Source organism: Triticum aestivum, chromosome 6D (assembly GCF_018294505.1).
Source record: "Triticum aestivum cultivar Chinese Spring chromosome 6D, IWGSC CS RefSeq v2.1, whole genome shotgun sequence".
Lineage (NCBI taxonomy): Eukaryota > Viridiplantae > Streptophyta > Magnoliopsida > Poales > Poaceae > Triticum > Triticum aestivum.
Window position 1 is genome coordinate 458057572 of NC_057811.1, and position 24253 is coordinate 458081824.

At 49.8% G+C, this 24253-nt stretch overlaps 1 protein-coding gene across 1 annotated transcript; it reads right to left on the minus strand.

The window, feature by feature from the left end:
* Nucleotides 1–17742: 17742 nt before the first annotated feature.
* Nucleotides 17743–19746, minus strand: LOC123145858 (RING-H2 finger protein ATL13). Its single transcript, XM_044565365.1, has one exon. It carries the CDS (start codon nucleotides 19304–19306, stop codon nucleotides 17975–17977), a length of 1332 nt encoding a protein of 443 aa, XP_044421300.1. The 5' UTR covers nucleotides 19307–19746; the 3' UTR covers nucleotides 17743–17974.
* Between the last annotated feature and the right edge of the window lie 4507 nt (nucleotides 19747–24253).

Sequence of the window (24253 nt, forward strand, 5' to 3'; positions counted from 1 at the left end):
AGAGGCTACAATTGATTCCCTATACTTGTGGGTTATCACCAGCCCACCTGGGCTTCCTGTCGCCTTCCTCCTGGCGCCAGTAGGCGAGGGCGTGTGGCCACCGCGCGCCGGCACGCGCCCAAGCCACCTCCTGCTTCCGCCACTTCTGGAGCCAGCCCCGAGTGCCACGCACTCCCCCTCGCCCCCCTGCACCTCTCCTCTCTCCCCCCTGGACCCCAACCCCTCCTCTGCTCCCCTCTCGCGCGCACCACCGAGCAGAGCTCGTCGCCACCGTCGCCGTTCACCATGGGCACCGCCTCCCCCTTGCCTCACCGACCTGTCCACGAGCCCCGCCACCGTCGCCTACGCCTTCTACACCAATCCAAGCAACGCCGGAAGCCCCGAATCGCCGTCCCCGCCGTCTTCTTCAACCTCGGTCCGCCAAGATCGCCTTTGCCGCACCGCCCGCTCCGGACCGTCTCAGAGCTCGCCGACCTGCTCGTCCGACTCGCCGTGAGCCACTGACCTGAACCCCCCTCCTTTGCACTCCGTTTGCACGCTGTAGCTGTCGCTCCGCCGGAGACCGAACCGCGCCGCCGTCCGAGCTTCTCGCCGTTGTGGCCACAGTCATCGTAGCTCCCAACCGAGCACACCCACGTGCTCACCGCACCACGTAGGTGCCGTAGGAGCTAAACACGCCACTCCACGGCCACCGCAGCCCCGTTCCCGAGTGCGCCCGAACTCCGGCCGCCGCCGAGGTCGACGCCGCGCTCAACCCCGGCCACCCCAGCTACGGCCGCTTGCTGCACTGGATGCGGGAGAGCTCCAGCTCCCCGCGGGTGCCCTCCGCCGCTCGTTTGGGCACCGGGAGAGCGAACCCGACGCCCTCCGCCGTCTCTGGCTCCGCTGGCGACGAGCCGCGGGTCAACTCCGGCGAGTTGACCCGGGTTTGACCCCTGTTTGACCCCCAGGGTCACTGGCGCATGGGCCCGCCCCTGTTAATTTTTAGTTAGGTTTAGTTTAGTGCTAATTAACCTAGATTAGTGCTTAACCTAACACTAACTAACTCTGTTAGTTAGTTGTGTCACTCACCAGTGGGCTCCGCTGCTCAGGTTTGACCTGGCCGGCCCCGTTGACCTGCTGACGTCATAGTGACGCAGTGCTGACGCAGTAATGCCTTTTCTGGATTTATTCTTATTTAGAAAATTCTAGAAAATAGTGCTAACTTCTAAAAATCATAGAAATTAATCTGTAACTCCAAAGCCAAAGATTTATATATGAAAAATGATCAGAAAAATCCAATCTTTCCATCTATACCATTTTCATGCATGTTTGAGCAACCTATGCCTGCTGATCAGGTCAAATCTATTAAATGGCATTTAAACAATTACATATGGAGTTTGATTTTGAACCTTGGGTTCAAACCAACTTCATTTAAATTGCTGCTAGTTGCATTAGCTCAAACACACTCATTTTGCCATGTCATGATCATGCATCATATTGTCGCATTGCATTGATTGTGTTCCCTCTTGTTTGCCGGTGGTTGTTCCCTCTCGATAGATGTGTTCCGATGATGAGTTCGATGACATCGATGAAGAGCTGTATCATCTTCAGAAGTGCCTGGCAAGCAAAACCCCCTTGTTCATTCTGATACAATCCCACTCTCTCGCTCCTGCTCTCTTTTACTGCATTAGGACAAAAACGATTCAACTGTTACATGCTGCGGTAGTTGAACCCCTTTCCTCTGCATGACCTGTCATTGCCACAGTAAATAGATGAAACCCACTAGCATGAGTAGGAGTTGTTTGAGCCCTGTTGTGCCTACTCATTCATGCTTGTTTGTCATGCCTGCTACCGCTTAGAGTTGAGTCAGGTCTGATTCATCGGAGATGAATCGGAGGTGTGTGAACATGTCCTACTGTTGAGAGCTAAGTGTGTGAACACGATTTGGTAAAGGGAGCGGTGAGAGGCCATGTAGGAGTACATGGTGGGTTGTCTCATTGAGGCCGTCCTCAGGAACTGAGTTCTGTGTTTGTGATCCATGAATAGCTACTACCACACATTGGGATCCTTAATTGACTCTCTCGGCTTCTTAACCACCCTTGTCCTCTGTCCAGGAGTTGCAAGTAGTTTCTGGAGTTTGTAGTATGCTGGAGGCCGTGCGCAGCGCTGACCCGAGGGGTGGGCTGTGATGCGGTAGCCACGTGGCCGGGTATGCCGAGCGCCCGTTTGGTGTCGCGGAACGCTGTACACATCGTTCGGGGCCGTATGTGGAAACCTCGGCCGGACTCCCTGCGGATGGAACCTGAATAGGCGATAAACCTGGACTAGAGACTTGAGTGTTTAGGTAGGCCGTGGCCGACACCCTCATTGGGCTTCCGCTTGAAGGTTGCCGAGTACATGTCGTGTAAACGACGGTAAGTGGTGAGAGCGTGTGTGAAGAAGTACACCCCTGCAGGGTTAACATCATCTATTCGAATAGCCGTGTCCGCAGTAAAGGACTTGTAGGTTGCCTATAATAGTTCATAGACGAGTGAAAGTGGATACTCTAAAATGCGCAAGATAAGCGTGAGTGCTATGGATGGCGTTCTCGTAGGGAGACGGGAGCGGATCATAGTGGTGTATTGATATGGTGAATATGTGGACTCGTGTGCGCCACCTCAAAAGAGTTACTTGCAGTCGTAGTTTAGGATAGCCACCGAGTCAAAGCTGGCTTGTTGCAGTTAAACTCCACCACCCCTTTGTTGTTACCGATGCATATGTAGCTAGTTCTGATGTAAGTCTTGCTGGGTACATTTGTACTCACGTTTGCCTATTTTATGTTTTTGCAGAGAGACTTCAGTCTCGCTAGTAGTTCCGTGTGGACTTCGACGTTTAGCTTGATACCTCAGCTACGATATTGTGCCTTCGGCAGGATCTGGTAGATAGTCAGGCTTCTCAGCCTTTTTCATTTGTAGATGTCTGTACTCAGACATGTTAAGCTTCCGCATGTGCTTTGACTTGTATGCTTTGAATGTTGGGGTCATGAGACCCATGTTTGTAATACTTGGCTCCTCGGAGCCTAATGAATAAATACTTGAGTCGTAGAGTTATGTTGTGATGCCATGTTGTATTTACACATATCGAGCATATTGTGTGTATGATTGAAATGCTTGGTATGTGTGGGATCCGACAACCTAGTTGTTTATCCTTGGTAGCCTATCTTATGGGGAAATGTAGTCTTGTGCTTCCATGAGCCATAGTAGTCTGCTACAGCCCGGTTCACCGGAGTCCTGCTAGCCCAGCAGTACTGCTCCAGAACACTTGACTGGCCGGCATGTGATTCACTTCGTTCCTGTGTCTGTCCCTTCGGGGAAATGTCACGCGGTGACATCCGGAGTCCTGCCTAGCCTGCTACAGCCCGGTTCACCGGAGTCCTGTTAGCCTAGTGCTACAGCCCGGATTCGCACGCTGCTGACCGACATGCTCGATGTTGATTCATGTATGCCTGTCCCCGTAAGTTAGTGCCACTTTGGGTTCACGACTAGTCATGTCGGCCCGGGTTCTCTGTCATATGGATGCTAGCGACACTATCATATACGTGAGCCAAAAGGCGCAAACGGTCCCGGGCCATGGTAAGGCGACACCCACGGGAATACCGTGCGTGAGGCCGCAAAGTGATATGAGGTGTTACCGGCTAGATCGATGTGACTTGGAATTGGGGTCCTGACAGTTGATCAACACACAAAGCATAGAAGATGTACCGAGAGGGATCAAGTGATCCCATGGTATGGTAAGCATTGTCAATTAATTACGCTTTGTGTACTAACGCATGGTCTTCGTGAGAGTTCTTTGTGGGGTTAGGATGCGGTGTGCAAGTTCAAGTGATGCATCACGAAGAGATCAAGTGCTTGAAGCTTGCCGTCCATTGTGGTGACAATGGACTTGTGAAGATGAGCCAAAGAGTGCCTCACCCATAGTGGATTATGGGGGAGCAATCATCTAGTCTTCATCGAGCCAACGCAATCAAGAAAGGTGGTCCAACTTGAGGGAGTCAAGATCGTCATCATCTAGCTCAAGTAGACTATGTGCAAGGCAAAGGTTTGCCCTTGATAGGTTTTCTATTTTACCGGTCTCATGGTGGTAGTTGGGAGACCGGGTTATAGGATCATTTGCCGTACTATCAAGGGGGGCTCTCAAGTTGGTAGCTTGATCGTATCGTTAGTAGAGAGCTCAAACCATTGCATCCTTGCATCATGTTTCTTGGTTCTTGTTTGGTTATCTTTGTGAGTCTTAGAGCTTATGGTCATCTTGATGACAAGCTTGAGTTCATCGAAAACGGAGTTCGCATGCGTCTTCTATGATGTTTTCGGTGTTGGAGGTTTTACCGGTCTTATCCGAGGAAGGGTTCTCACCATTTTCTTATGGGCCTTTTCTCATTTGCTTATTATTGATATTTCTATCAAGATTGTGTTATCCCATGTCGTTAGCTTTCCAACAAACTTGGTTTTGTTGAATTCGGAGTCCGTTTGCAGAAGTTGTGGCTGTTTTTGTAAAGGCTGCAGCGGTACTACCGCGGCTAGAGCGGATGTAAATTTTTACTACCGCTCCAGAGCGGTACTACCGCGGCTCCTGAGCGGTAGTTCCGCTCCAGAGCTGTACTACCGCGGCTCTTGAGCGGTAGTACCGCTCCGGACCAAAATCTCATGTTTTGCTCAGCGGAGGTAGGCACGGAAGTATTTTTTTAGTACCGCTCGCAAGCAGTAGTACCGATACCATTTGCGGTAGTACCGCTATCCCTAGCGATAGTACCGTGAGGTCGAGCGGTAGTACCGTGAGGACGAGCGGTAGTACCGCTCCGGCGGTTCTACTGGCCTTTTGCCTCCTCGCTGTTGTTTTTCGAAGGGGTTCTACCGCTCTAGCGGTAGTACCGCTCCTTGGAGCGGTAGTACCGCTCTATGCGGACTGTGAGCATAACAGTTGGATTTTCCCCACATATAAAAGGGGGTCTTCTTCCCCATTGAACCTCATCTCTTGAGCTCGTGTTCTTCCCCCATTGTTGACCTTCTTCGAGCTTGCTAACTCTCAATCCCTCCATGGATTCTTGCTAGTTTTTGAGGGGAAAGAGAGAGGAGATCTAGATCCACATTTCCACCAGTCACTTTCTCCGCTATGTGAGGGGAACCCCTTGGATCTAGTTCTTGGAGTTCTTGGTGTTCTCCTTCTTGTTCTTCCTCTCATTTTCCTCCCTAGCATTAGTTGCTTCGGTGGGATTTGAGAGAGAAGGACTTGGGCACTCCGTGTGCCCTTGCCATCGCATTTGGTGCATCGGTTTGAGTTCTCCACGGTGATACGTGGAAGTTAGAAGTTGAGAAGCTTATTACTCTTGGGTGCTTGGTACCCTTGAGCTTGTTCCTCTTGGGTGCTTGGGCGCCCTAGACGGTTGGTGGTGTTCGGAGCTCAATCATTGTGGTGTAAAGCTCCGGGCAAGCGTCGGGGTCTCTAATTAGGTTGTGGAGATCGCCTCGAGCAATTTGACGGGTTTCAGTGACCGCCCCCAAGGGTTGCCAAAGTGTACGGGTTTGGTGACCGCCCCCAATGGTTGCCATTTGTACGGGTTCGGTGTCCGCCCTCAAGGGTCCCTTAGTGGAATCACGGCATCTTGCATTGTGCGAGGGCGTGAGGAGATTACGGTGGCCCTAGTGGCTTCTTGGAGAGCATTGTGCCTCCACACCGCTCCAAACAGAGATTAGCATCCGCAAGGGTGTGAAGTTCGGGATACACCGTCGTCTCCGCGTGCCTCGGTTATCTCTTACCCGGGCTCTTTACTTATGCACTTTACTTTGTGATAGCCATATTGTTTCTTGTCATATATCTTGCTATCACCTAGTAGTTTATCTTGCTTAGCATAAGTTGTTGGTGCACATAGGTGAGCCTAGTTTTTGTAGGTTTTGTGCTTGACAAATTAACCGCTAGGTTTATTCCGCATTTGTTCAAGCCTAAACCGTAATTATTTTAAAGCGCCTATTCACCCCCCCCTTACGCGACATCCACGATCTTTCAATTGGTATCAGAGCCTCGTCTCTCTTTGTTAGGCTTAACTGCCTAGAGAGTAAAGATGTCGACTAGGGGATTAGGATTCTCTGACACTCTTAGTTTCGATGGCACAAATTTTGATGTTTGGGTAATTCACAGGCTTAATCTCTTTAGGGTCATGGACCCAAATTTAGAGCGAATTGTAGATATGGGTTTTTCTCCTCCAAAGGATCCCCAAAGATTATCTTTAGAGGATGAGAAAAACTCTTATCTCAATGCTCAAGCTTCTAATGTGCTTTTCGATGCTTTGAGCAATGTAGTTATATTTCAACTCATGTCGTTCCGGGATGCTCATGAGTTGTGAACAAAGCTTCAAGATAAATATGGTGTGTCCAAGATTTGTGGGGATGATTGTTCTCCCTCCACTTCTGGCCGTGTTGCTTTCTCAACTTCTACTACATCACCCACATGTGGTTTGCCACAAGGTAATGATATGGTGAGTAGTGGTGGTCATTGCAATGATGATAGTGTGCTTATCATTGATGACTCGTCATCACTATCTTATTGCGATGCTCCACCTTTGGACTTCAACACTCCAAGCTCTTTAAATGTTTCACATGCTTGTGTTGATAGTACTTGCATATCATGTAGAAATTGCTTTACTAAATCTCATGATGATATGCTTGCTATGTCTTGTTGCCATGATAAAAATGCATCTATTTCCTCGAATTGTTGTGCTAACAATGTAGAGGAAACCCAACACCCCATGGAACAAGATGTGGTCGTGAATGGTGCCTCAAGGGATCCTACATCATCATCGATTGCGTTTTGCCTTATGGCTAAGGCTTCAAAGGTATCTTCCACTTTGAATCCCAATATATCTTGTGATGATGTTAGTGATGAAGAGAATGATACCGTTGCCGCCTTAAAAATTAAGGGGGAAATGATTTTTAAAGCTCTTCATAAGAATAAAATTGCTCGTTCCAACTTCATGGAAATCATGTCTATTGCTATTGAGGGCAAGAAATATATTGATGAGTTGGAATCTCCTCTTGAGGAGCATGAGGTCACCATTGATAAAATGGAAGGTCATGAGCGTGATTACGCTAATGAGATTGCGGACCTCTCTCAAGCTCTTGAACTTGAACAAACCACCAAGGAATCTCTTGAGGAGACTTTTGCTCTAGAATTATCTAGAGTGAAGGAATCTCATGATAGAGGTCTTGAGGTGGCCAATGTTTTTGAAACTAAAAATGATAAGCTTAAAGTTGCTCATGCTAGACTCCTTGAGGATTTTGAGCACCTCGAAAATGGCTCAAGGGTCATCAAGGGTGAGCTCATCAAACTCACCGAGTCTCATGATCAACTTGAAGCTTCTTATTTAAAAGAGCTTGCCAAGTTTTCGTCTCCTATTGTTGTTAATGATGATGCTTGTGCTACTAACTCTATTACTTGTGAAGCATCCATTTTGAAGGAGAACGTTGAGCTACGGGCTCAACTTGAGTTGCTATCTAGCAATTATGGGAAATTGGAAGAAAGCCATGAAAAGCTCTCAAGATCTCATGATGATCTTCTAGTATCCCATAATGTGCTAAAGATAGCACATGAGGCCATGATTGCTAATATAACATCTAGTGAGCCTCATGTGGACACTAGCACTACTTTTAGTCAAAATTCTATATTGCCTTGTGCTAGTCCTCGCGATTCATCCATGCATAACATTGGTACATCTTGTGATGAATTGCTTTCCTTGCCTTGTTGCTCTAACAATGAAGCTTATACTTCCTCTAGTGCATGTGTTGAGACTAACCATGTAGAGGAAATCAAAGAGCTCAAGGCCCAAGTCACTTATTTGAAGAAAGATTTGGAAAAGTGTCATGAAGGGAAGGCCATACTCAACAATATCTTGAGTGTACAAAAATCCCCCAATGACAAAGGTGGACTTGGATTCAACTCCATTAAGAATAATAAGTCCAAGATGAACAAGAAGAAGGGCCAAGAACAAGTCAAGAATTCGGCCAAGATTGTTTGCTTCAAGTGCAAAATTGAAGGGCACCATGTGAGATCTTGCCCATTGAAAAAGAAGACCATTAGTGACAAGCAACAAGGGAAGCGGCCACAAGTTCAATCTCATGCTCAACCACAAGTTAAAGAAATGCCTCTTCCCAAGAAAACCTAGGCTAATGCTTCTCAAGTTGAGAAATCAAGTGAGAAGAAAGTGAAGAGTAGACGTTGCTACCTATGTCGTGAGAAAGGTCACCTCGCTTCTTCATGCACTAGTGGCAACTTATCCAGCCCAATTATTATTGATGATATCTATTCTCTTGGGAAGGATAAGGTTGGCAATGTGTTTGTCAAGTTCGTTGGTACTCAAAGTGGTGTCAAGAAAAGAACCATTTGGGTTGCCAAGCCTATTGTGACTAACCTCTTAGGACCCGACTTGGTTGGGGACCAACAAGCTCAAACTTGATCAATAGGTGTTGTTGGAGGGCATTGGAGACTTGGCTACATTATGAAGAATTAAGGGGACTTCATCATTCTTAGTGTCTCAAGCCAAGTTAATTGGGTTATCAAGTTTCTATACTATATCCAATGTGCCTCCTTTCGGTAATTTGTACTTAAATTATTTACATTGAAAGTTACTTGCCCCTCTGCATGTTTTGGTTTTGTTCCTTGCATGTGTTTGTATATGTTGTGCCTCCAATTTCTTATCTTGAGTAATCAAGTATGTGTGTGTTGGTTTGCACATCATGTACATGTGTGTCGTACGTTGAGCCTTTATGCATCTTGTTTGTATCTTAGTTGGCTCTTGTGAGAGATTAATGGAATATCCCATTATGGGGGAGTGATGTGCTTTGTACATCTCACAATCCTATAAATGTGTGTACATGAGGAATACCATCTAGTATTGATATTACAAGATTATCTAGTCGCTATGTGGTATGTCTTCTCATGAGAAATTCAAATTCTAAATTGTCCATTAATTATCTCTTGTTGGATCGTTATTTTGCCTCGTGTTTATCTTTAATTGGTATCACATTATGGGGGAGTAATATGCTATGTGTATATTACTAGCCTAGAAAATGCGTACATTTGAGATATTGTCACCTAGAATTGATATTGTAAATTATCTTGTTCCTAGGTGACATGTTAGCTCTATAAGTTGCAATTTGCTTGTGTTTGGTGTGAAGATGATGTCGGATATCCTTGTTATCTACCACCGGGAATTATTTGCAAATACTTCTTGTCTTTTGACAATTGGTACTCACTTATGTGTGGTAGAAATTATTGATCATCTTCACGTTGGCGTTTGCTTTTTATTTGCCTTATCTCTTGCCAAGTTTGTGTCAACTCCCATTGCCTTCCGTGCCACTTGAGGATCTTGTTGTTTTCTTGATCTTGTCTACTATTTTCCTTGATACAGTGAACGTGGTGATCCTACCTTGTGCATTTTGTATTCAAATGCAAATTCTCTATAATGCACAACTTGTGGGGGAGCTATCCTATTTTCTATAAAACACTAAACTTGTGATCCATTTTAAGTGTGTGTTGGTGGACGTCAAGCCGTTTCTTTTTGGTACTTGTGCCATCATGAAACTTTGTAGAGAGCTTGGTTTGTTTGGAACCATCCTCTCTTTTGGGAGTTTGATATAATTTTTTGGGTTCCAATGGATATCTCATTCCTTGATGTATCTTTTAATGATATCTTCCAAGTGATGATTTCTCCATTTGGTATTCTTTTCACTTGGTATTTCCTTGTATTTTGGTATCGGTTCTTGAAAGTCTTGAGCATGCATATTAACTTCATGTAGTTTCCTTGGCATGCTTTCTCTCTTTGACCCAATATATAGGGGAAACTCCACCAAGTCTCAAATTGGATGAGATGTGCATGAATTTCATTTCCATATCTATATGCACATATTTATGTGGAGTTTGTCCTATGTATTGTTGGTGTTTCTAACTCTTTGGTCCCAATGAGTTTGGGTACCATTTTGTTTGTGGTGTTGTTCTAGGAACAACTAGAGATGCATTGGATGCTCGGCTCATTCAAAAGGAAGGTGGTGTCACCATGTGCTTATTGGAGTCAAGCTAGGACGCTCAATGAACTACTATCGTTTACATTCAATTGGTATCTACTACATCCTTCCAATGCTATCTCGGTAACAAGTATCTACTCATGCATACATTTCCTTCATACAACCTTGTGTAGGTTCCATCATGGCATGAATTTCTTGATTAGTTCTTGTGGTACTTGTTTCCTTTCTCAAAGCATCTCAACGATGATCTCATGTTGCTAGTTGTGATGTCTTTGATGGGTGTGTGGTAGGAATTCATTTATATACTATAAGACCATATCTAGCCATGTGCTATGCTTCCAAGCAAATATCTTATTGGTATATGTATGACTTCCTCTTGGATATCTTGTTCCTTCGTGTTGTAACTATTTCGGGTATACATGCTTCTTTGAAGATATATGTCATCATGATCTCGTCTACCTAGAACCTTATACACTTGAGAGAAATTACATCTCTAGATGATATCCTTTCTTTCACGTCCACCTTGTCTTTCTTATGTTATTTCTTTGGTGGCTCCGTGAAAGCTTTTGCCTTGAGTGTGTGTCTTATATCGTTGCATCTTGTTGCACTCTTGTGTGGTGAAGATTATTTTCCTCATGCTTATCTTTACGAGGCTTTTGCCATCTTAATTGGTACCCCTCGTCTTGATGAGGCTTTCATCTTATATCTTCACCATGGGTTGTCACAAGCATATGTTCTTTATATGCTTATTAGTGAGCTTGTGAACCCGTTTGCTAGTTGTGAGTGGGAACGACATGCCTTGCACCGTGTATCTCATTCATTCAAGACTATATTGATGCTTAATGCTCATCTGTACATTAGTCTTCTCAAGTGCACTGCCTTGACTCACACACATCAGTTTTGGTTGAGCCTATTCTTAAGTTGCCTCTTTTATATGTTGCTTAACCATTTGTTTGTTGCAAGTGCTAGGCCTTGTTTCCTACATGCTCACTTGCACTTGTTGTAAGTTTCTATTGATTTTGGGGGAGCTATGATCCTATTTTGTGCACTTTGTATCCTTATACAAAAATTCTTTTGTGTGCACAAATCATGGCGAGCTTCTCTAGTTTCTTTAGAACACTCCTCTGCTCATATCTTAATATCTTTTATTCTTGTGGCTCGTAGGATCTTTGGTCTAGTTGGTTCAATTGGTATCTTTTGATAGCTTGCTTCAATTGGTATCTTTTGATAGCTTGCTTCAATTGGCATCTTTTGATTGCTTGATTGCTTGGTTCTCTCTTTGTTATGTCTTTGTGGCATATCTTCCTTTAGCAATCTTGGTGCCTCAATATAGTTGGTCTTCCTCCAAGTATTACCTTTGGATATGTGTATGGAATTCCACTCTCTTGTTGAGAAATACACAACTTTTGGAGGAACACCTTTTATATTGGTCTTCTTAGCTTTTCGCCCATTTTGGCAATCGATGCCAATGGGGGAGAAGTTTCAGAGAGTTTTGTGGAGAAGTCTTCAGAGTTTTCTCCTTGCTTTGGTTTTGTTCCTAAGCATTTGCATCTCATACGCATGCATTATTGGTTGTTGCATTGCATGGTGATGCATAATTCCTTGTATAAACTCTCTTGAAAGTGATTGCCATCAATTACCAAAATGGGGGAGATTGAAAGAACATGCGGTGCCCCCATGTTTGGTTTTGGTAATTGATGACAATCTCTATGGACTAATGGTTGCCTTGAGTTATATTTGAAGGTTTTGTCCATAAGCTTTTCTTGGAGTACATGTGTTGGTTTCAAGGAGTGTTTGTGTTGACCAAGGTGCTATTCAAGGAATTACCTAAAAGATTGGTCTTGTGAGAGGTTGATCAAGACTAAGTCAAAGATGGTGATGCATAATTCCTTGTATAAACTCTCTTGAAAGTAATTGTCATCAATTACCAAAATGGGGAAGATTGAAAGAACATGCGGTGCCCCCATGTTTGGTTTTGTTAATTGATGACAATCTCTATGGACTAATGGTTGCCTTGAGTTATATTTGAAGGTTTTGTCCATAAGCTTTTCTTGGAGTACATGTGTTGGTTTCAAGGAGAGTTTGTGTTGACCAAGGTGCTATTCAAGGAATTACCTAAAAGATTGGTCTTGTGAGAGGTTGATCAAGACTAAGTCAAAGAGTGAATCAAGTTGATCAACACACAAAGCGTAGAAGATGTACCGAGAGGGATCAAGTGATCCCATGGTATGGTAAGCATTGTCAATTAATTACGCTTTGTGTACTAACCCATGGTCTTCGTGAGAGTTCTTTGTGGGATTAGGATGCGGTGTGCAAGTTCAAGTGATGCATCACGAAGAGATCAAGTGCTTGAAGCTTGCCGTCCATTGTGGTGACAATGGACTTGTGAAGATGAGCCAAAGAGTGGCTCACCCATAATGGACTATGGGGGAGCAATCATCTAGTCTTCATCGAGCCAACGCAATCAAGAAAGGTGGTCCAACTTGAGGGAGTCAAGATCGTCATCATCAAGCTCAAGTGGACCATGTGCAAGGCAAAGGTTTGCCCTTGATAGGTTTTCTATTTTACCAATCTCATGGTGGTAGTTGGGAGACCGGGTTATATGATCTTTTGCCGTACTATCAAGGGGGGCTCTCAAGTTGGTAGCTTGATCGTATCGTTAGTAGAGAGCTCAAACCATCGCATCCTTGCATCATGTTTCTTGGTTATTGTTTGGTTCTCTTTGTGAGTCTTAGAGCTTATGGTCATCTTGATGACAAGCTTGAGTTCATCGAAAACGGAGTTCGCATGCGTCTTCTATGATGTTTTCGGTGTTGGAGGTTTTACCGGTCTTATCCAAGGAAGGGTTCTCACCATTTTCTTATGGGCCTTTTCTCATTTGCTTATTATTGATATTTCTATCAAGATTGTGTTAGCCCATATCGTTAGCTTTCCAACAAACTTGGTTTCGTTGAATTTGGAGTCCGTTTGCAGAAGTTGTGGTTGTTTTGGTAAAGGCTGCAGCGGTACTACCGCGGCTAGAGCGGATGTAAATTTTTTACTACCACTCCAGAGCGGTACTACCGCGGCTCCTAAGCGGTAGTACCGCTCCAGAGCTGTACTACCGCGGCTCCTGAGCGGTAGTACCGCTCCGGACCAAAATCTCGTGTTTTGCTCAGCGGAGGTAGGCACGGAAGTATTTTTTTAGTACCGCTCGCAAGCAGTAGTACCGCTACCATTTGCGGTAGTACAGCTATCCCTAGCGGTAGTACCGTGAGGTCGAGCGGTAGTACCGTGAGGTCGAGCGGTAGTACCGTGAGGACGAGCGGTAGTACCGCTCCGGCGGTTCTACTGGCCTTTTGCCTCCTCGCTGTTGTTTTTCGAAGGGGTTCTACTGCCCTAGCGGTACTACCGCTCCAAGGAGGTCTGTGAGCATATAAAAGGGGGTCTTCTTCCCCATTGAACCTCATCTCTTGAGCTCGTGTTCTTCCCCCATTGTTGACCTTCTTCGAGCTTGCTAACTCTCAATCTCTCCATGGATTCTTGCTAGTTTTTGAGGGAAAAGAGAGAGGAGATCTAGATCCACATTTCCACCAGTCACTTTCTCCGCTATGTGAGGGTAACCCCTTGGATCTAGTTCTTGGAGTTCTTGGTGTTCTCCTTCTTGTTCTTCCTCTCATTTTCCTCCCTAGCATTAGTTGCTTCGGTGGGATTTGAGAGAGAAGGACTTGGGCACTCCGTGTGCCCTTGCCATCGCATTTGGTGCATCGGTTTGAGTTCTCCACGGTGATACGTGGAAGTTAGAAGTTGAGAAGCTTATTACTCTTGGGTGCTTGGTACCCTTGAGCTTGTTCCTCTTGGGTGCTTGGGCGCCCTACACGGTTGGTGGTGTTCGGAGCTCAATCATTGTGGTGTAAAGCTCCGGGCAAGCGTCGGGGTCTCTAATTAGGTTGTGGAGATCGCCTCGAGCAATTTGACGGGTTTCAGTGACCGCCCCCAAGGGTTGCCAAAGTGTACGGGTTTGGTGACCGCCCCCAATGGTTGCCATTTGTACGGGTTCGGTGTCCGCCCTCAAGGGTCCCTTAGTGGAATCACGGCATCTTGCATTGTGCGAGGGCGTGAGGAGATTACGGTGGCCCTAGTGGCTTCTTGGGGAGCATTGTGCCTCCACACCGCTCCAAACGGAGATTAGCATCCGCAAGGGTGTGAACTTCGGGATACACCGTCGTCTTCGCGTGCCTCGGTTATCTCTTACCCGAGATCTTTACTTAAGCACTTTACTTTGTGATAGCCATATTGTTTCTTGTCATATATCTTGCTATCACCTAGTAGTTTATCTTGCTTAGCATAAGTTGTTGGTGCACATAGGTGACCTAGTTTTTGTAGGTTTTGTGCTTGACAAATTAACCGCTAGGTTTATTCCGCATTTGTTCAAGCCTAAACCGTAATTATTTTAAAGCGCCTATTCACCCCCCCTTAGACGACATCCACGATCTTTCAATGTGCTTGTGAAGCAAGTTTATCTTTGAGTTGAGGCTGCCACGAAACCGTGGACACGCGAAGATCTTGCCCCCGACCGGGCACCCAAGAGGACCGAATGCATCAGCATGGGTGATCACATCTTGTTCCTACATGGCCAGGGCATAGGCTTCCCGTGTGTAGAATAAGAGACCATCGGTGAGGAAGCGTGCATCTCGGGCACGTGGCGGCGGAAAATCCTGCGACAAAGACATGCGAGAAGCTAGCAACATTTGTTATGCAGTTCTACATGATCGACTCTATATCATAGTTTTGTTTGGCCTAACTTTATGCCATAGTAGTAAAACGTCTGTACGTTGCTACACGTTACAACGGATATAATTGAATCAAACAAATGATTAGGGTCAATTTCAAAGTCGAAGTACATTTCTTTCTCGTACGTACGAGCGTGTTCGGACATCAAACGGGAGCCTACCAGGCTCCCCAAAATTCAATCATCTGGACAGTCGGGGCTCCTCCAAATCTAGACCATATGTCCAAAAGAAATGTGGTTGGCCAGACTATCCGTCATGTTATCTCCAACACATGGGCCCAACATAAAAAAATCACCCCACGACGTACCCTTTCATTTTCCTGCCGGAAGCTCCCCTTCCCGCCTGGTTTCCCACCATAGCGAGACTTTCTTCGCTGGAGCCCTCTCCTCTAAAACCGGATGACGCCAACCTCACCTGCGGCATGGCACTCTCTCTCCTCCACACCGTACTTCTTGACGGACTGCCAAGGAGGAGTCCCCCTCCAATCGCCCTGCTCTCCTCCCTGATCGCCTCTCCCCATGTTCGTGTCGATCCGCCGTCCCATCAAGGGGGCAGGAGGCGTGCACCGCCCGTGACGCCCCCTGAGCGAAGAAGGTAGATTCAATGTCTCCCGAGCCATTGCCATGTTGTAACATACAGTTAATGTCATGCATTTCCACAAAAAATATGATGTCCGTTGTTGGGCACACCTCACCTTCGTCGTGGCGTCCCCTCTCTCTCACCCTGTACTTTTCCATGGACTGCCAAGGAGGAGTCCCCCGCCAATCGCCCGCTCTCCGCCCTGATCCCCTCCCCTTGTGATCGTGCCGATTTGCCACCCACCCAACTCTCCACCCTGTTTCCCTCCCCTTGTAGGAAATGTGGTTGTCCGAACTATCCGTAATGTTATCTCCAACACGTGGGCCCAACAAAAAACACCCCACGATGCACCATTTCCTTTTCTTGTCGGGCCCTCCCCTTCCTGCTCAGTTTCCCGCTGAAGCGGGACATTTCTCACTGGAGCCCCCTCCTTTAAAACCCGACGACGCCAACCTCAACTTTGCCATGGAACCCTCTCTCCTTCACACCTTACTTCTTCACGGACCACCAAGGAGGAGCCCCCCGCCAACCGCGTCGCACTCCGCCCTGATCCCCCTCCACCGTGTTCATGTTGATCCACCACCCCTATCAAGGGCAGGAGGCGTGTGCCGCCCATGACGCACCCTCGAGCCAAGAAGGCAGATCCAATGTTTCATGTGTCATTGCCACGTTGTAACATATAGTTGAATGTCGTGCATTTGACAAAAATATGATTTCCATTGTTGGGCATGCAACTTATATGCCACCGTGTCCATTATTAACTCTTGAAGCAACCAAACAATGCATTTAGACTTCTATCCTAACTTAAAAATTATGTCTTACGAAAAATATAAGAACCGCTCGCTCATGTAATTTGCTGGAAATCAATCTCTAATGAAATGTAATTTGTCACATTTTCCAAAGTAAGGAAATTATTCCGCTCAGACATCCATAACTGAAATAGAACAATCCTAACCCCCATCCAGATCCACATCTACATATGTTGCATAATATAAGTAGGAGGCCCACATATGTCCACATAATTTTTGACGGGACAAGTGGACATCCCACATAATCTCAACGCCAGCAATGGACCTTATGGTGCCATCATCAAGGAGATTAGAGTCCAACAATTATCCTTTTTATGTAATTTTTGTTTTGAATGTCGTAAACAACAAGAAAAGTTTGGATTTAGTTGATATTTTTTTTAAGATTTGATTTGAAAGAGCTAATGCAGTATGTGATTTGTGGGAAAATACCGATTTAATTGAGTTAATGCAGGCGTCAAATGAGCCGGTGCAAATTGCTGCGCTTGAGCCAAAGTCCGATAAGTTCTCCTGAGAGAAAAGCGCTTGTGATCCATCAAGGTCCTATTCGATCAAAAAGAAAAGGAAATTATGCCACTGCCGCTCCACTAGTCGCACTGCCATTGGTGGCCAGCGTAGAGCGCCTTTTCACCAGCAGCGCACAATTACCCCGTTAATTACGTGATGTCCTCCGGTAATTACATCGGCAAAGCGAGTAAACCGATTAGCGCAGGTTTCCGTGCGACTCGCGTGTATGGCAGCAAAATTTGCCTGCTCGGGACGGGAGCATTGATGGGCGGCTTAACTGCACCGGCAAAATGCCAACCCAGCTCCGGCTCCACCGCCGCCGCTCCGGATGAACTGAAAAATCAACATTGTGGTGTTAACCGACAGCCCAGATGCCGTTTGACCTCGCAGTAATGGCGTGGTTGCATTAACATTTCTGACTCAAAACTACTAGTAGAAAGAGTGGAGTACAGTACAGATGGCCAGGCCCAGGAGTAAATGCAGCAGTGGAGTATCCTGGTAAACCTCTGAATCACCGGGTCCATGAAAATTTTGAATCTTTGGCCACATGAACGCTGGTCCAAAATTGCAAGCAAGAGCTCCTCTGGTTCAGCTCTGGCTCGGTTCAGTCGCTCAGTGCCACAGCCAGCAAGCTCCTGCATCTTTCTGGAGGTGATGACAGGAGAAAAAATCCGCGTTGATCTGCATCTTTTTCACAGCCGGGGCCAAGAGGTTCAGATCAGATGCGTTGCCCAACTCGACAGCATACGCGTGCGTGGCTGGCCTGGGAGGAGCGAAAGCGACGCCGCCAAATTTCCGGAAGCTGCCGACCGACGGAGGACTGTGCTGTGGTGGCGCAGCGGCAGCAACGCTCACTTGCTCACATGTGCGATCACGCGCCGACAGACCAAACAAATCCCACTTTCCAACTGTGCAGCGCCTCCCTTGTCCCGCCTCCGCATCGCCATGATTGATCGGCGATCTTTACCGGAAAAGAATCCATGATTGATGATGCATGCACCTCCAATCTGCTGCTGCCATGCAAAATTCACCAGCGATCTGAAACGATTTGCTCGCCAGGTCAACACGGCAGCTGAGTTGATCTGAAATGATCTGCTGCTGAGGGATCTTGTGGGTTTTACAGGTTATATACTCGCCGCTGCGAATTTGCAACCACTGGCGATCTACGAGGACGGAGGAAGAAGAAGAGATTCTTATAACTAACTGAACAAAAGAAAGAATTTGGTTTCATTTTTCTCTTTCGTTGGGGTGTTGATCGACAATGGCGATGATGGTCTGGTCACGAGCAGTCTCCGACTCGGTTGGACTGCGGCCGGCCGCCGACGACCCAGAGCAGGGTGCGCCGGGCGAACGACGGCCGCTCCTCCGCGAGCGACGACACCACGCTGTTGCCGCCGCCGCTGCCCGTCTCCACGTCGCCCCAGTCCGCCTCGCTCCCGCTCTTGCGCTCGCCCCCTGCCTCCTCCTCGCCGTCCTTGCTGCCGCTCCTCATCGGCCACCGGAACGACACCGTCCGCCGCCCGCCCGCGTCGGGGTCCCCTTTCCTGGACGACGCCGGCGGCACCATCCAGATCTTGGACTCGGAGAAGCTGTCCTTGGTGAGCTTCGCCGCGGCGGGCAGGTCGGGGGGAGGCTGCTGCTTCCGTGTTGTCGTCGCCGGGATCACCGGGTAGCGGAGCGAGGAGGATTCCCCGCGGCGCCTGGACGCGCCGAACTCGCACTCCGACATGGCGCCGCCGCCGCGCCGCGCCCTGGAGAACGCCGGCCGCTTCTTCTTGGGCGGCGGCTTGGCGATGGCCACGCGGAGCGACGCCTGCTCCTCCATGACGTACTCGTAGGAGCCCATGGAGTGGCACCGCCTCTGCCCGAGCCCTGCGTCGGCGTCGGCATTGGCGTCGCTGCTGGTGCCCGCTCCGTCCCCTGCGCCGGCGCCGGCCTCCACGCACATGAACTTGCCCAGCTTCACCTCGACCACCTCCTCGGCCCCGTCGAGCCCCGGGACGCGCACGGCCACGCCGCTCGGCTCGGCGTCGGCGCGCCTGGCCGAGCCTGCCAGGTCGCGGGAGCTCTCGGCGGACTCGAGCACCATGAGCACCGGGCTGCAGGTGGGCTCGAGGTCGCCGGCGGCGAGGAGGCTTTGGCGGCAGAGCGGGCAGGTGGAGTGCGAGAGCAGCCAGGTGTCGATGCACTCGAGGTGGAACGCGTGGCTGCACTTGGGCAGCAGCCGCAGCTGGTCGTCGGGCGCGAACTCGCAGAGGCAGACGGCGCAGTCGAACGGGTCCTTGCCGCCCTCTCCGGCGCCGACGACGACGTTGCGGTAGAGGAAGACGGGGAGCGCGTCGATGAAGGCCTGGTCGACGCCGGCGTCGTGGAGGTGGAAGAGCTGCTGCAGCTGGCCCTGGAAGGCGGTGACGCTGCCCTCGGCGTCGTCGCGGGCCGCCCGGCGCCGGCGCCGCAGCCGCAGCAGGTGGCGCGCCAGCAGGTGCAGCAGGCCGCAGACGAAGAAGACGATCGCCAGCACCGCCACGATGAAGAGGATGCTGGGGCTGATCTTGGTCTCCACCGTCTCCAGCGCCGACGACCCCGGCGCCGTCCACGACGAGTTGCTCATGGTCCTTGTAGTGCTCCGCACCGAGCCCACCGCTCCAAGCAAGCAAGCAGCCACGGATGAGAGCCCGAGCTTCGGGCTTACGATCCGGAGCAAAGGTGGAGCCTCGGCATGGCCGCGCTGGATTAGGGGGGGACGGGAGGGAAGCTTTGTGTGGGGGGTCGCGGGGGCAATAAATTGCGGCAGAGAGAGAGAGAGACCGGGCGAGATTGTTTAGCGTGTGGGGTGTAAATTAGTCGGGGAATTAAAGCGGCATTAGGTGCGGGTTAGGACATGCAGGTGCGGGTCACTGTTCCGGGTGAGCTCACCGTTGGAGACGGCGGCCACTGGTACCACTAGAATTATGCAGAGGGGAAAACAAAGAGGTGGTGACAGACATCGCTGCGTGGAGAGAGAGAGGGGGGGTTGTGGGTCGTTGATCTGCCTGCCAAAAGGTGTGTGCGATCGATCTGATTTGACCGACTGTGGGTTGTGGGGGGTTGTGGGTCGGTTTTGCTGGTTCCGTCGGTGTCGTGTGCGCTTGTTTTTTGCCGTTCCTGAGCAGGTTCGGTGTGTCACTTGGGCCGTGCTTAGTTTGGTCATGGAATTGAGTATTGACTTTTGCAGGACTAGTTTGGCATAGTTAATGACGTGTGCGATGCGTGCTCTGCCTACCGACCGAGTAACGTACTGGCACTCTGTTTTCTCTCTTAAACAAAAGCAGAGTACTGTACTCTTACTTCGTTGTAGTTTCGTGCATTGTACGATATACGGTGTCCGTTGGGCCGCCTAGGCGGAGAGGAGAGGCTCTGTGTTGACCTGCATTCTGAATCTCTCCACTTGGTTGCTACGAACATAGTGCAATTTCATTTCTTTGGCTTTAATGAAATGAAATGAAATGATGGGAGTCAGGAGCCAAGTTGCACTAGTATTTATTGATGTTTGATGAGATGATGATGCGTATGCTGCTGCCGTCTCCACTCCCCGGCCATGCCGGAAATGAAAATGGGTCGACCGAGCGAGCTGTGAAGGCAGAGGCATCATTGCCGCCCAAGCATGACACTGTTGGGAGGGAGGAAACGGTTAATGGAACTATGGAACCGGCTTCCTTTCTTGAGTACGCACCACTACATACCACAGTAGCAGACGAAGGACGCCACCTGCCTCCCGGGTCCGGTGCGGACAAAAAGAAATCATGGTCTAGCACAGGCCTGTGATTCTGATTTGGCAACGACGGAAAGAGGCAGTGAAGCACCGATGAGCAAGGAAGGAAGAAACAAGCACAAGCACGCGAATCCCGAGGCGGAATTTCAAATCCAGACCAATCTCGCGGGGTCGCCATGCAGCCCGCGGAGTCGATCGCGCGGTCAATTCACTAGGGAGGAAAGCGGGAGCCACGTCCGCTTTGGTCCTACCACCTTCTTCGTACTCCCGGCCGTAGCCACCCGACGGTGAGGCAAGGCCGGCAGCAGCAGGCCCCGTCCTGATGGCGAACCGGGGCCGAATCCACGTACGCCGACGGGGTAGCGGCCGGCGGCACCAATTACGTGCACCTGCTCGCATACGTACAGCACACCAGTCACAGTACGTGCGCCAAAACTGCTCTAAGGCCATCCCCATCGCGCGACCCTATCCTGTCCGTCCCCGTCCGTTTGGGGCAAAAGGGACAAATCGGGCGGCCCAACGCGCGGGAGCAAACGGACTTTTGTCCGTTTTGTGTCTGCTTTCGACCCATCCCCGGCCCAAGTTTGCGCTGGTTTTGCGATGAAACGGACAGCGCGCGCTTGTCCTCCCCTCGCCCGCCTGTCGGTGGGAGAAACCAAAACCCCCACGCCCCATTTGGCGCCATTTCCCCAAACCCTCCCACGTCCCTCCCGCCGCCCCCTCTCTCCCCCGTCTATGGCCGACGCCCAGCCGAATTCCGGCGGCCTGGCCGTCGACCCGCCCTGAAAGGTGAAGAAGAAGGCGGCAAGGAAGCCGCGGTCGGAGTGCACGCCGGAGGAGATCGCCAGGTTGGACGCGGAAGCGGCGAAGAAGAGGAGCCGGAGAGCGGTCGTCAAGGTCAATGCCGACGACCGTGCTGACTACGACCATGGTGACTCGTGGCATGAAGACGATGACATCTATGTCGAAGGTGATGGTGATGAAGAAGAAAGCAATGACGTTGATATTAGTGGCGAGCCATTGTTCATCGACGAGCTGACCCAAAGAGCGGAAGCACAAAAGAAGAGGAAGAGCATTCGCACGGGTTCATACACACAAGATGAGGGCAAGTTGATTTGCCAAGCGTGGATGGAGATTAGCCAAGATCCGAGGACCGGCGCGCAACAAAAGGGCATCGTTTTTTGGACGAGAGCCCACAAAACATTCCATGAAAGGAAGATGTTCGAGCCATACCAAATTACAAGCAACCGTGGCATCGGCTCGATTCAAAAAAGATGGTTATTCATCCAACAAGAGTGCAACAAGTATCAAGCCGCATTTGAGAGCGTTGAAGCACGGCCCATGAGTGATCTCGGCACTGGGGACACGGTATGCTCTCCTCTTCCTAGCCCTTTCCTTGCTACGGCCATGAGACTTCGGCCTTGTATATATTTGCATGTTCACTTGTTGTTGATCATGTGGTGTAGGCATTTCAATCTTTCGAGGCATTCAAGGCCCGGCACAATGACAAGCCATTCACTCTTACGCATTGTTGGACGCTCATCAACAATTGCCCTAAGTTCAAGGACCAATACCGTGAACTACAAAGGAAGAGAGGACTGAAGACGGCCAAGTTCGCCGGAGGTGGAGATGGCGAGGCGTTGAAGAGGCCGAGGGGCAAGACCAACTCCAAGGTCGATGACATACGTGATGCCTCATCCATGGCAGTGCATGACACTTTGCATGGCATGCTGTCTCAAAAGGATGTGAGGGACGAGAAGAAGCGGCAAAGCAAGGACGAGCAAATGAAGCAATACCTAGACCTTCAAAGAAAGAAGCTTGAGATGGAGGAGGCGGCCAAGAAGAGGAAGATCGACATGGAGGAGGCGGCCCGGCAAAGGCAACTCGACATGGAGGAGGCGGCCCGGCAAGGGCAGCTCGACATCGAGGCCGACAACGTCAAGGCCAGGCCGAGGCAGCTCAACATCGAGGCCACCAATGCCGCCACCAAAGCGAAGGAGGTGGCCCTTGCGATCATGAGCATGGACTTGTCGAAGATGAGCGAGAAGACGAGGGCCTGGTTCGAGGCCAGGCAGAAGGAGATGCTCGACGCTGAAGGCCTGAACTAGGTCGTCCGATCGGCGTGGCCGTTCTTTTTGGAGGCTGGCATGGGTGCCGCCCGCCCGCTGGGCCGCTGGCAGTGTGTCGGTGAGAAAACATTCATTTTGGAGGCCGGCTGTGTTGCCGGCCGCTGGCTGTGTTGCCGGTGAGGACAACTATTCATTTTGGAGGCTGGCTGTGTTGCCGGCCGGTGGCTGATGCCGGCGATGGACGTGTAGGGAGCTGGCTTTGTTGCCGGCATGATGAACTGGGGCCGTGAACTAGGGCTTGGCATATGAAACATTGCTCTTTTTTTAAAATTATCGTGGACAGGATGGGGAAAACGGATGCGGCCGCGCGCTGGGCGCACGGCCACCCCATTTCAGGACACGCCCGGACACGACCCCATTGCCCTACTTAAAGGGACAGAATCCGGACAAAACGGACGTCCGTTTAGGGTCGCGCGGTGGAGTTGGCCTAACCCGCCGTATACGTAGTAACCACGTACTACTGCAGGGCTGATTAACAGAGCCCAGGCCAGGCGCCGGTCTGGCACGGCCAGCATTGCCGGACGGGCCGGTAGCTTTTCTGTCGGTGCACAGCTAGCGCGCGTCGCCTGCCTTCGATGGCGCGCGGTCCATGCATGCGGTCGGTGCTGCGTGCGCAGGTGCGAGTGCCACTGCCACTTCGAGCTATCAGCTGGTGAGCCACCCGGGGTCGCGCGCGCACGGATCGATGGGCGGAAGGGCTTGACATGCGAGACCGAGGCGATGGCGATCGGTGCGTCCATGCATAGCGGGCCCTTCCAAAGTCTTCTGCTGCCCGGCCGGCCTCTCTACCCCACCACCCATGCGGCCTACGGGACCGGACGAGACTTGCCTGCTCCCCGCGCATGTGTTCATCCGTGCTCCCGCGTACGTGGCTTGATTTGATTGGAACAAAATAAGATCGACCACATCCCCTTAAAATCAGGGGGGAGATGATTATATTAAAAGAAAAAAGAAAAAAGACAGCCGTAGGATGAAGTGGGAGCACGGATGAGAGCATGGGAAGGGAGCAGGCAAGCCAGATGGTGACCGTGTTCAGCTCGATCTCGATCGGTCAACGTTAATTGTTGTTCTCCTCCGTGACATGAGGCTTGTTTTTTTGAGATGGTCTCCATCGGGATTCTCTACCCGCTCCGTCTAGGCGGAGAGGAGAGGCTCTGTTGACCCGCATTCTGAATTTCTTCCACTTGGTTGCTACGAGTAGAATTTTATTTCTTTCGCTTTAATGAAACGATGAGAGTCAGAAGCCAAGTTGCAGTATTATTGATTTTGATGAGATCATGATGCGTCTCTACACCGGACATAAAAAGGGGTCGATCGAGAGAAGTCGCTCAGCTCGGCACGCGTCGCGTCGAGCCGAGCCGTGTTTCCATCATTGCCGCCCGAGCATGGCACTGTTGCGAGGGACGAAACGGTTAATGCAAGCATGGATGGAACCGGCTTCCGGGTCCGGTTCACACAAAAGGCAATCATGGTCTAGCTCTAACACGCACAGGCCTGTGATTCTGATTCGGTCGCGATGGATGGTCGTCCTCTCTTCCTCTTCTCCACAAAGGCCTTTTATGGCGCGGCAGGACCCACCCAGATGCTAGCGGCATTCAACTCCCCATGCCCGTGCATGCAATGCAATGCAATGCACCGCGTGTCCATCGCCACGGAACGCCCGCGGCCCGTCCCGTGA